Source organism: Pongo pygmaeus, chromosome 2, assembly GCF_028885625.2.
Source record: "Pongo pygmaeus isolate AG05252 chromosome 2, NHGRI_mPonPyg2-v2.0_pri, whole genome shotgun sequence".
NCBI lineage: Eukaryota > Metazoa > Chordata > Mammalia > Primates > Hominidae > Pongo > Pongo pygmaeus.
The window spans coordinates 198,993,496-199,006,732 of NC_085930.1; the positions used below are offsets into that span (position 1 = coordinate 198,993,496).

Genomic DNA, 13,237 nt, shown 5'->3' on the forward strand with positions numbered 1-13,237 from the left:
ACACCCTGAGGAGTGACATGATCAGAGTGGCACTTTAGGAAAGATGAAGTGGTAGTGAGGGAGCTCCAGCAGGGTGGAGAGAAAGTGGAGACATTGCTGCATATTCCTTTTTTTGCCCTCATTCAGCATTCAGGTATATTTGTTATTAAAACATAGAAGGATTGATTGTCAGCCCCTGTACCTGCTAATTCTGTATTCATGGAATCAAACAACCATGGATCATAAATATTCAAGAAAAAAATAAAAAATAAAAATACAACAAACCAAAAAAATCCAGTATAACTATTTAACTTTTTCACATAGGATGTCAAATGGAGCCATTGACAACGGTATTTTATGAAAATGGCATTTCAAATCTGAGAAAAATATATATTATTCAATAAATAATAAAGATCAGTTTTCGATTGGTGAGAGTGGATTTTCCTTTGTTTTTCATACAGACATACATTCTGGAAAGTTAAAAGACTCGCATGTGAAAACATTAAAAAATCCTAATATTGTAATATGGTTGCAAAATTTTACACTGGGCTGGGAAAGGCCTTTCACGCTGTGTCTGAAACACAGTAAGTCATAAAAGAAAAAAGGATAAGTTGACTATGGAAAAATTAGAATTTTCCTACACCAAAAAGCAAACCATAATACTGTATGCAAATTTGAAAGACCAGACATACCTAAACACACACACACACACGCATGCATGCACAAATACGTATACAAACACAAACACAGGAAAACATAGCACTTATAATAAAAAGTTGGATGTTAAAAAAGGATATTCAACAAAATGTTAGCATTTTGGTATTTCTGGAAAACATATGCTTCGATCTGACATCTTGGACTTCTATTCCCAAAGCTATGGCTTTACAGCACTGGCATTTTTACCCAGGGGGCAGGGCTGACCCCTAATTCAGAGATCATGGAGCTTTAAGAAGTCTGAGGAAATGACTGAGAAAAGGCAAGAGGTCTAAATAGAGTTGTTCTAACTACTGAGGACTTGGGACATTCACTTAAAATCCTTGAATTTCTTTCTTTATCTGAAAAATGTAGATAATAAATACTAACTTACACCACTAGGTGGTTAGGAAAATTAATGCATGTTACTAAACATTTAGTACATTTGAGATCCACGTATAAGCATTGTTGTTTAGTGAATGCAGAGAATTGTTACTTCTTTGTAACCTGCTTAAATCAATGCATGATATTTACATCAGCTACTCACTAATTCTGAAACCAAACGTTATCAGGTATACTTTAATTAGCTCTTTTATGGAGATGTTTGTGCTGAGTTCAAATCTACATGAACTATTAGCTAATTTTTCATTGTGAGGATACCTTAAGCAAAAAATATGGATTTTCCACCAATATATTGTTCCTTTTCCTTTATGTCATTTAAGTATCTTAAGTAGCTGTGCAACTTGACTACTTCACTTGTACAATATGAAGATGAGCAAACTGAGGGAAAAATAAATACCCAAGTAAAGTAAGAGGAATATCCTCTAAATCACTTCCCTGATTCTGGACAAAAACAGGCTCTTATCTTTGTAATTGTCTTTAGAAATCATTTAGCTCTGCCTTCATTTCACAAATGAGGAATCTGAATCCAGAGTGGTTAAGTAACTTGCCCCAAGGGCACGGAGCTCCTATCTCCTAACTCCCAGTCCAGTGCTCTTTTCTTCCAAAATACTCAAAAGTTCTCAAGTAGCCACAGTGGATATATTGTCTTAGATTTTGTCCAGAATCTTTGTAGATATGTTAGACAGAGACCGTATTTGGATTCATGCTGATAGCTGAGGTGGCACATGGAAGGAATCTGACTTTTTCATCTTTCAAATCTTGCTGGGAATCTTTTGACTTCGTGAAAGGTGAAGTTTGTTTACATTTTTAGTGGATATCAACACTTGGGACCCTGAGCCTTAGATGTGGGTGTTCAAATGGCTGCATGATCCCATTAGTGTAAAAAACAATTCAATAATGACTTTGGTAGGCAGTTGTGCTAACAGCATTTCTTCTAGATCATTGATTCCCAAGCATGACTCATCCAGAACCGCCTAGCAGGCTGTATAAAATCCAGTTGTTGGGGCTGTAGCCCTGCAGAGTCTGATTCAGGAGGTCTGGGGCCACGTCCAGAAATCTGTTTTTAAAAAGCACTCTGGATGATTTTCAGGATCATCCAAGTTTTTGGGCCACAGGAATTATGCATACCTTTAAGGAAGTAACCATCTGCTTTCTACTGTTGACTCTTAAGCTGTCAGTAGGTGTAGAATTTAGATACATTGTACAAAAAATTATACTGTATTTTGTAAGTAGGTTTTTTTTTTGCCTTCTAGGCAGTGCTCATTTGGTTAATTATAGATAGAGAGATCATTCTTCCCAATATATGTGTGAAGAAATGAATGTTTTGTCTGATATAAATTTGTAGTGTTACAGAGTACTGTCATATTCTTGCATACTCAAGATCAAATTATGTTATGGGAGTTTTTTGGTTTTTGTGTATAAAAGAAGGAAGCATTATTACCAGTAACCTATGGGTCTTATATATCAGCCAATGACCACGTCATCCTTTAAGTGCATAAATTTTATGGATGCAAAAGTAGAAGTAAAGGGGAGGCAAATCCGAAGTCGTGAACGTATTTGCAAACTTTGTTTCTGAAATGTATGTTCTAATCTCTTCTGGCTTCCAATTCTCTTCTAAACTTTGCATCTTCTAAATTTTAGAAGAAATCACAATTTTCACTTATAGTTATCTTGGCCACTTACAACCTTTCAAGCAAAATAGAGGAAATTGGGTCCCTGAGTCGGGGGGCATAGGATGATGTTGAGAAATAAATCTAACTGAATTACAAATACTCAGCAGTAAAGAGAGTATTTTAATGAATCAGATGATAACCATCAGGGTGCATTTCATCTCCACAAAATCTTCGTACCAAGGCCAGATTCTACATGAATGTTGGTACGTATTTATGTAAATGTATTTTTAAGACAAAAACCAATTGATATCGTATGCTTTAATACTTATTCTACTAATCATTTACATAGATGCATCATGTGCAGTAATCATTTTTATTAGCTATTCACAAGCAAAAATATTAGTATAAACTGGGAACAATAAAATAGAGAAAAGAAATATTCAAATAGATAACCGTTTTGTTAAAAAAAAAAAAAAGAAAGAAAGGACACATTTATCAGGATTCCTATTTCCTGTACATAATATGGATGTTTGTTTGTTTTTATAAGTTAACGGGACAGGTGGTTTAACTTGTTATTGAAACATGCTCGAAAAAATCAGGTAGCTTATTTTGTCATTGCTTGTTATGAAACCGCTGGCATTTCTCTGGGGAAAATAAGTTAAAAACTCTTTAGCTATCAGGCAGTGGGTTTTAATTTTTTATATTGGTTAAATGTAACAGTGGATTTGAGTACTCTCTCCTAATTTCTAACTTTGTATAATCATTCTTGAAACCCCAAATCTAGATTTAAAAAAAGAAGCCTTCTAAAAGTTTTCCTGAAGTTTACTTTTCAGTTACAAAGAGTAAAATCACTTTCTGAAATGCCTTCTGTAAATCGTGGTGGTGGTGCGGTTTTGTTTGGGGAGATTTGTTTTGTTTTTAAAAGAGAGTGCACTTTCTTATGAAAGAGACAGGGAAAGTTTTACCTGTCTGTCTCCTGGGGTTTTTTTTTTTTTTTTCTTTCTTTCTTTTTCTTTTAAAGATTGGTGATAAGGAATTCTAACTACTTAATGAGATGGGAGAGGCCTCACTCCATTGGCGTGGAGGAGCCCAGGTGGAAGTTGATGGATTGGACAGGTAAAGAGAAGAGTCCCGCCTCCTCATGCCTATAGTTGGGTATATATTAGGAAACCTTAAATTATGTACAGAGAGAGAAAGAGAGAGAGGGACTTGAGTTCTGTTATCTTCTTAGTAGATTCATATTGTAAGGGTCTCAGAGGGGGTGGGGGGGTTGGCAAAATCCTGGAGCCAGAAGAAAGGACAGCAGCATTGATCAATCTTACAGCTAACATGTTGTACCTGGAAAACAATGCCCAGACTCAATTTAGTGAGGTAAGGATTTTAGATTTTAGCACTCCATTTAGAGATGCTTTTTAATTTTTATTTTTTTAAAAAAACGTATTTGCGGTTCTCGGTCACCCAATGTAATGTTTTGCAAATTGTATATAGGAATCTCCTTTTCTTGGTTAATGTTTTCTGTGGTGGCTGTAAGATTTTTTTTTATTAAGTAGGAGATGAAACAGTAGGAGAAGATGAAAAAGAAAATCTGGGTGACATTATGTATTTGAAAAAATAATATTCAGGAGTTTATAAAATCACTTTTTATAAAAGCAGACTCAGAGAGCAGATCACACTCTGCTAGATACATTGCAATGAATCCTCTAATGGGTATTCATGTACCAGTAAGAAAAATTAGTTGACTGTGTCTTAACTTCTTAGCATAGTTCTATTTCCAGACTTCATCCTAAAAGCAAATGAAGCTTTTTTCAAAATAATCAGGTGAGATTTTTTAAAGCCATCTTCGTTTTTAAGTCTGTCAATCCAGAGACCCGCCTAAATCCAGAAGGGGCTGTAATAACGTTTCTGTCGTCTGGAGGGTGACTTGTACTTTCACGTGTGATGACAAATAAAGTTATTTTGGAGGGATGCATTGTTAAATATTTATACATGCATACATGTAAATGTGTATTATAGCATACAGGATTTTATTTAAGGAATTGCTTATTTGCATTTCTGATCTCTTCTCAGCAAGTTTGTCTTAGGTATTTAAACTTGTGCAAAAGGATAAAAAAAAAAAAAAAAATCCTGAAGAGACTGTAAGGCTTTGAGGAAGTTTCCTAAGGTTGAGGGAGGTCTAACAACAATATTAGTTTACATTCCTCAGAATGGGGCAGCTGTGTTGACACTAATCAGATTGGGTTGTAGGGGGGAGTGTTGTGGAGAGAGGGAATTCGGTGTTTCAGATAAAAATGCTTGCAGGTGAGTGCTTGGAAAAGTGGACTAGAGTACTCAAATTGAGCTCCTTAAAAATCAAAACAAAATGCATAGTATTCCGGTGCAGACCGCAAGAGGAAGAGTGGAGCAGAGGGCTGCAAAGCAGGACCTGTGCTATCGTATTGACCACGCTATTGTCTAGACTCCTGAACTGTGTAAATACAACAGGGGAAATATCGAGTTATCTAAAGAAGGAAAAGGAAGTGCCTATTTTTCTTTAAAACATTCAAGCAGGCTTGCTTGTCCTCAGTAGAGAAACTTGAGTTTCTTGTTTTGCTGTTACATTGAAAGTTAGCTTAAAATGTTACCAATTTGTTTTTAAATAGGATTAGCTTTTAAGATCTTCTTGATTCTATTGGATCCAAATTTGTCCAGTTTTAATCATTCAGAAAATGATCTGTCCATCATGTCATACCTGAGTTTGTTTGTCTTTATTCACGAACTATTTCACACACAGTATTTATAAGCCACCTAGGATCTTGTAAGTCAAATGGGAGAAGCAAAAGTCTGTTCATTGATAATCTCTAAGTGAAACACAAGGTTGATGTAAAGTGGCAAGAAATGATTATTTTTAGGTTAAATATAATGTTGTGAAAGAAAGCAGTTGCATTAATGTTGTGATTAGAGGATATTTGTAGAAATTATTTCCTTTTATGGAGGCAAAAGAGTCATGTTGTATGTGAGAATATGGCATGCTTATGAAAGAAAATAGTTTTATACACAGGTTTTAGTTTTTCAAAACTTTAGGTAAACATGTAATCAAGAGCTACAAAAGCCATCACTTGTCTGTTTTCTATTGGAATGCTGCTAAGGTCGACCAAAAATATCTGTAAAAAACATGGCTGCACTTCCCTACCTTTCTATGTCTTTTTGCATGTTGCCTGTATGACTTTCATATCCTTCCCCCAGTGCATGTATTAGGTTATACTTTCATGGCTTGACTTCCATTCTATTACGTGCAACAACTTTCTTTCCGTACAGGATTATGCTTTTTCATATCCAGTCCTCTGTAAAAATTCAGTGCTACATCTGAGTATATGAAATGCCTGGGACCACATGGCTCTGAGAACCATGAATTTAATATAAAAGTTATAATGTGTGGGGATTTATGTTTATTAGTAACTGTCAATACAGAAAAAGCAATCTACTATTATCACACAAGAATTGTTAAACATTGGGTAGATTGAAAATGAAAAAGGCATAAAACTCCCTGTAAGAGTGAAAATTATTTAAAAACTATAACCCAGTCTTTGACTTCAAATAAATTTCTAGTTTAATTTGCTAGCAATTTCTTTGAGTCGATAACTCAAAAACTATATAAGAACGCTGTTCCTTCTCTACTCCTTTTGCCACAACTTTTGAATTCTTCCCCAACCCTTAGCAGATCTGGATTTGGGGGAGCTGCTAATTAACAGGAAATGGTCCGGAAGGGAGGAGAACATGAGCAGGATATAACAGGCAAGGCTGAAGGCTCTACCCTTGGGTACAGCAGAGAGGCTGCAAGCAAGCTCCACTCCCCAGTGCCGGGCTAGGAAAGACAGAGCCTCTGGGAATGGTCTCAGACTTGGAGATAGAGAGGTTCAAAAGAAAGGAACTTCTTCACAGATCAAGTTTTAACTTCAACTTTCTGGCAAAACAAAACAAAACAAAACTGGGCTGTGTGTGTGGTGTAAGTGTGTGTATGTGTATATGTGAGTGGGGAGGATCTCAAACTCCTTCTTAGAAAGAGATATTTACTAAAATTCCTCATCCGGGGTTTTAGATGATGAAGGAAAGACACTTTGGTAAATGGGTTACAGTATTTTCTAACTAAATGGGAAATCAAGGTTCATATATGGAAACACCTCATTTTACAAATCAGGGTTAATGATTTTTCTTTCTGTAGTTGAGAGAGCTATATGTATATGATCGTGTTCCCTTTACTCAGCCACTTTCTTTTTAATACCAAGGAGAGTTGGGATGATTCACAGTAGATGCTCCAAAAAAGTTTCCATGAAGAACTGTTGTACAAAGCTAGTTTGGATGCAAGAAAAAAAGTGTGGAGACAGCAGTGTAAACTCCCTGTAGCCCAGGTCATTCTCACTTAATTGACTTCTTTGTCTGCTTGGTCTAGGGAAAAAAATCTTTCCTGTCCTAGTACTATTTCTACTGACTCAACCATTGAAAAGATATGGGTGTGAGTTTTCTATTGATAGTTAATAAATGTATTAAGCTGTCCCATGTTGTACTTCTGAGCTATTTAGCATCATAGGAAAAAGCACAGTGGGTGAGAAGTAGAAGCTGCAGGTTTAATTCATGTCAGCCAGGTCGTATTCGTCACTCCATGCTGTGGCCATAGATTGCACTACTTGTTTTACAGTTGGTTGTCCTCGAGCCCAGAGGGAACTAGGAGAAAGACATCTTAGATCACAGATCACAGAGCATACCTTCCTTCACTACTACTGGAAAAAAAAAGATTTTGAGACAATAAATCACTTATCCTTTACCTCGATAAGGAAAACCATGTTTGGTTTGTTTTGCTTTTTAGAAGAGCAGTGATTCTCAACAGGATGTCACACGTACAGCAGAAAGCATCAATGGATGTCTACATTTTCTAGAGCAACCAAAAAAATATTGGTTTCTTTTTCATTATACGTACATTTTCTGAATGCAAAGTTGCCAAAACATTCCTCAATGACTATGTACAGAATTTAGATTCTGCGTTCTGCTTATAAAGGGAGTATATATATCTAATGTCATGAGATTTTAAAAAAGGATTTGGATCAAACAGTTGAGAAATATGTTACCACAAATACACCCTAGTTTTCTTTGATGTGCATATGATTGCTTTGGATGGAATCTGAGCTGATAGAACAGAGGGGCACAGGTAAAAATCCTGCCTTCCTAGTATAACTTTTCTCCTCTTGAATATTTTTAAATTTCTAGTTGTTTTATGTCAACAAATAGAATGAATACAGATAACGAAAAGATACTTCTGTGAAAAACAACTTGATGATTTCTGTAATTTATAAGTTTTACTATTTTGAAGATAAAAAATTGTTAAGCCCAAGTGGGCGCTCAATTTTCTTTCGATGTATGTTGAGGAAAATGTCAGATGACTAATATAGCATTATTGTCCAGTGCCAATTTAGTGGAACCTACAAATGGTATCCAATAGAGTACTACATTTTGAGTCTGGAAGAGAATGGATTCAAGTGTCAAGGTGAAACATTTGATTCAAAAGTTAAGTTTTAAATCTTATTCCTAATGTTAAGGACACAATTTGTAGGCCCAAGAAAATAGTGAAATGTGGCTTATTAATGGGCCACCTCTCTAAACATTTTATAATTTTTACTTATACTTTTTGATTAAGTTCTACGTTGTCAATGTTCATGAAAAGTAGTATTGAGAAAGAGAGACAGGTTAGAAGAAGAATTGACTGACTTAAAAAAATGTTTGCTGAGCATCAATTATGTAAAATGGTATATAGGATCTAAAAATAATTAAGAAACAATTCCTACACTAAGAAGTTTATAGTTCATTGGCGGAATGAGCTAAGTATGCATGCAATTATAATACAGGAGAGATTTTAAGTGTGTGAGCAAGATAATATAAAGCATCAAAGGGAAAGCGAGTCCATGATGTAGGAAGATCAAGAAAGTCTATACGCATATGTAAGATGAAGCTGCACTTGGAAGGACAGATGGAAATTTCCAAGTTCTAGAAATATAAGAAGGAAGGAGGATTTTAGGTGAAGAAATAAGCATCAGCAAAGGGAAGGGGGGTGAGGAGTGAATGCTGGTACACTCAGAAGCATCAAATAGTTCAAATGCAATTGAAATTATGAGACGATCAGGAAGTAAAGTTGGAAATGCAAGATAGAGTGGCTCAGAGATGACCATAACACTGAGAGGTGAGTACATTTATTATAGTGACAATGAAAAGCCACGGAAGAATTTCGAACAGAAGAATGGTGTAATTGTGTAATTGGAGCTCTACTAGAGAGCACAGGGAGAATAAATGGCTTTGCTTGAGATTGCCTAGAAGTATGAAAATGCATTTCTCTGCATTGCACATTGGCTGCCCGTTTTGCAGAAATATCTATCACTTCTCTTAGACCTTTGGAAGGATACAAATGGACTGTTTCTAAAGTCTTATACAACCTGTGTATATTCTGCCCAGTGCTCTTTTTAATAGCTATGGTCCCTGCCATAGACAAATTGGAAACTATTGGTCTTGGTTTGTCTTTGTTTATGCCTACTATTCTAGCATAATTACTAATAGCACACCTTCTCACTTTCAAAACTGTCCCATTTAGAAGATAAATTATATAGTCACTCTGTAAAGACCCCATTCCTTATTTCATTCTCTTCCACACACTAACACTCCACCCCAAAATGAAAAAGTAGTATAAATTTGGCTGTAAGCCAGATACAATGATTTTGAAGTACCAGCCACAAACCATTTTGATTATTTCCCCCACTAAAAGAAACACTTCCTTCCAACCCAACAGTTACTGAAAACTTATAATAGTCACTGTTATATGCACTGTGAAGAAAGAAGAAATTAGTAATTCACAGCTTCTAGCCTCCATGAATTCATAATCTGAGGGAGTATATGAGGGGTTCATAAATGACTCCAGTATAATACAGAATTGGTAAAAGATATCCCAAGTTTTAAAAGAGTGAAATCGAGTTTAAACTGTTTATGATAAAGGTAATATTTTATATGGTTTGAGAACTGAAATTCAGATGAGGAGTGAGGGGAGGAAAGACATTCTATGTAGAGGGGATAAAATTTATAAAAATACAAGGGAGGACTGTGCCAGAGAAGATGAAGGAACATAGTATATTGATTTAAAAAGAAAATGTGTTGGTTTAAACACTGATATGTATTTACTATTTATGTCAAAATGGAACGCTTTTGTAGAAATAGCAACAAAAGTTAATTGGAATATTGATCTCACTAAAAGCGGAAACCTATGTGTGTTTTAAAAGTGTGACCGGTGTTCAGAATTCGAGATTCAAAACTTCACATACCCTAGGGATGATGAATGACATCTTGCAGGAAGGAAAAGAAAATTAGCCCGAATGATTCCTTAGGCTGAAAAGTTGAGGATTACCTTTTCCTGTTCCTTAGATTTCTATAGAGCCAGATATGGTGTCCTATCATTTATAGGGACTTAGTAATGACATTTTAAAACTAATCAAAGCTAGGAACAAAATTCAAACTGACTCTCTGTGTTTATTATGAGTTAATTTTATTTATTAAATAGTCGTCTTAGAAATAGGACCAGAAGTCTTTTCTCTGGTCACTGCTCTAAATGCAAATAGTAATCCTGAAGCTGAATATAAGACATTTATTCAAAATGAGAATCCCGGCTGGGAAATAAATAACAGAGCAGAAGGACATGTGAATATCCCATTTAAAAACCAACCCCACCAAATAAAAAACAAAAATTTAAGATATTATCTTTGCCATAAAATTTTTAAATTTGACTTTGGGACAAGGATACACACGTAAGATGTAATATGTGAAGATAAATATTGGGAGAAGACATGTCTTTTCCCACATTAATATCCTCCCTTTCCACAGCCTCCTTCATCACTTCCATCTCACCCAAGAAAACCACGTGGGCAATTGAAGAGATAATAATAGGGCAGGTGACGGTAGGCCATAGGAGGAGGAAGGAGTGAATCAGTGACTTGATTTAAAGCCAAAGCGAGTGGATAAGAGAACTGGGCTTCAAGATAAATAAGGAGACATCTAAGCTAGCACTCATTTCTTTCTCTTTTTTTTTACCAACCTAATCCTCCACTTGCAAAAAGTAGATTTTGAAAGCATCGAATGTTAGCATATGATTGTCCTACAGACGTTAGGGGAAACAGTGAGGTTCCACTAAATACAACCCCCTTAAAAGAGTTAAGTAGTTCAATGAGGTGTCTGTAAAATCTTTTCAAAAGTCTTACTTTATACTTCCCCACAGTTGATTTCCTTAGTTGGTCTGAGAATATAGCACCTATACTATTCAAAAACTATTCTTGTCCATTTTCTGCAAAAAAAAAATTATAAATTTCTTATTTCTAAGTTGATTGATTTCATGTTTGATATGGACTAACTTTATATATTCTGATTTTTAAGTTGTTCAAGCTTCTTTTTCAAAGACAAAGTACAAATGGATCATTGTATGGATTCGAGCTGAGATGGCTTCACCAGATAATGTTCACCTGTCAATTTAAAATTCAGTAACTGGGGTTAAGATAGAGCACACGTTGGTTCTAGGTGAGGGAATAACTGGCAAGAATAAAACATTTTTGGAATGTTAGTGAATGTGTGTGTAGCGTAAATTGATATTTCATGCAAAACTTGTAATCTGAATTGCATCTTGTCTGTATTTCTTAAATGGCAAAAAGATTTCCTTATAAAAGCTGAAAGAGGGAATTTTGAGTCAAGCTGTGGTGTGTTGCCAGAGGCGGAAATTTATGAAACACTCTTGTCAGCTATGCTGGAAACACTACAAAAGAAATAGTTCTACTTTCTTATTGGTGCTAAAGCCACTAATAGGTGCAGTTTAGTATAATACCCCTATGAGAATTACCACCCCCGAAGTGAGCTTGCCTTGGAAAGAACTCTGTACAGGCATTTTCTTTTTCCTTTTAAGCTTGCGCAAAACACCCAAAGGGGCCATTTCCAACCCAGCCAGTGATCTTTCTCAAGTTTATTCTTTCTCAGATCACAGAGACAATGGGGAATATGCCCTGTTTACTCAAATCAGTCTGGATTAGTGTCACTCTATTGATGGAATCAGAATTAAAAGGAAAACCATTACCCTCTCAAAGGGCAACATCAGATGTTTGGGGAACGGCATGATTACTTTTAAATAGACCGTGTGAGACTCTGTCACCAGACTGAGGTTGAGGACTCCACAAGATACACTTGAAGAGAAACAGTAACACTGGGTGAGGCAGAAAGCTCTTCATAAGCCTTAGGCCTGGGAAATTATTTCAACAGACAATCCCAAAATGCTTGAAAGGCTAAAAATCAGAATGGTGAGATTTCAGAGAAGAGGGCTTTTCTGCCTTCTTTCTTCGCTCCAACACCTCACCCCCAAATATTTATCTCCAGGTCAAATCCTTTCCAGTCATTAAGCCCTGCTGGGGAGAAACTTAACCCTGAAAAAGCTCTCAGATTCCCCCATTCAGGATAACACTTCCATCCTCTGAACCCTTTTACTCTGTTTCTTCCTCATTGCTCTCTGTGTGCACCAGATCCTTCCTCCCTATCCTTTGACTGAAGACTCTGGGAGGGTAGAGGATGTGTTATGCTTATCTCTGTATCCCCTACAGGGCCACTCAGTAATGTTTTCTGAACGTGATGAGGACATGCATCTGTTGTTGTTGCTTAAAGGGCTATCTTCACCTAGGAATATATGGTGTCCTTTATATACTTAAAAGGCTGTTTGTAATTGACTTGTGCACAAAAATAAATAAAGCAAGCCCACATATTATACAAGCCTCTTCTATCTATATGTTCTGCAGGTAACCAAATTGTGTCGTTTTCCTTCACATCTTGCAAGTCATTTGTTTTTGTTGTTTGTTTGTTTTAATAAGCCCAATATTATTTCCATTATCTTTTAAATAGCAAGAAAGTTTTTAAAAGACAGGGCAGATGATTTGTGTGGTATCAAGTAATTAGTGTAAAGTATGTGCTGCTTTCACGTAATTGATTACTCATAAGGACAGAGAATGTGTTTGATTAAAAAAAAAAATCTTAGATTTTTATCTTGCTTTGCAGGCCCTTTTTAAAAGTGTTTACCTGCATCTGCACTGTTCCCTTGATTCAGTTTATCCCCTGCAATTCTCTCTGTCCTCACCAGAGATGGGGGTAGTTTGATCTGGGTGAATAAGCTTGATGATTTGCAAACGCTCTCTCCTTTTAATTCTCTATAGTGTTATCACTAAAGGATGTCTGAGAAATCTTGAAGCAATTTTTCTCTTAAACGTGGTATTCCAACTTTTGGTTTTGCTCATATCTTTTATAATAGGATAAATAGAATAAAATGAATAAGATGAGTGTCTTTTCAAAAGTAAGGCATGTCTTCTGCATAGCTCAAAACTTGAGTTTTATTTTGCAGTTAAAGTGACAGCTGAGAGGAACACTCCAATGTTATATAGGTCACCATATCTAATTGCAAAGTAATCACTAAAAACTTTAATTATCTCAAACATAATTTAAAAAGTAGCAATCAGTAAAGAATT

At 35.8% G+C, this 13,237-nt stretch overlaps 1 protein-coding gene across 14 annotated transcripts in view; it reads left to right on the forward strand.

The window, feature by feature from the left end:
* TP63 (tumor protein p63) overlaps nt 1-13,237 on the forward strand; it is a 265,811-nt gene that overhangs the window by 155,096 nt on the left and 97,478 nt on the right. For 4 of the 14 annotated variants that reach the window (XM_054482688.1, XM_054482691.1, XM_054482689.1 and 1 more), the window contains exon 1: nt 3,872-4,058. The exons of the other annotated variants lie outside the window; for them this stretch is intronic. In XM_054482688.1, coding sequence (XP_054338663.1) covers nt 4,017-4,058 — 42 coding nt within the window. In that variant the 5' untranslated portion in view covers nt 3,872-4,016. Of the gene's footprint in view, nt 1-3,871; nt 4,059-13,237 lie in introns of those variants that run through there. 14 annotated transcript variants of the gene reach the window in all.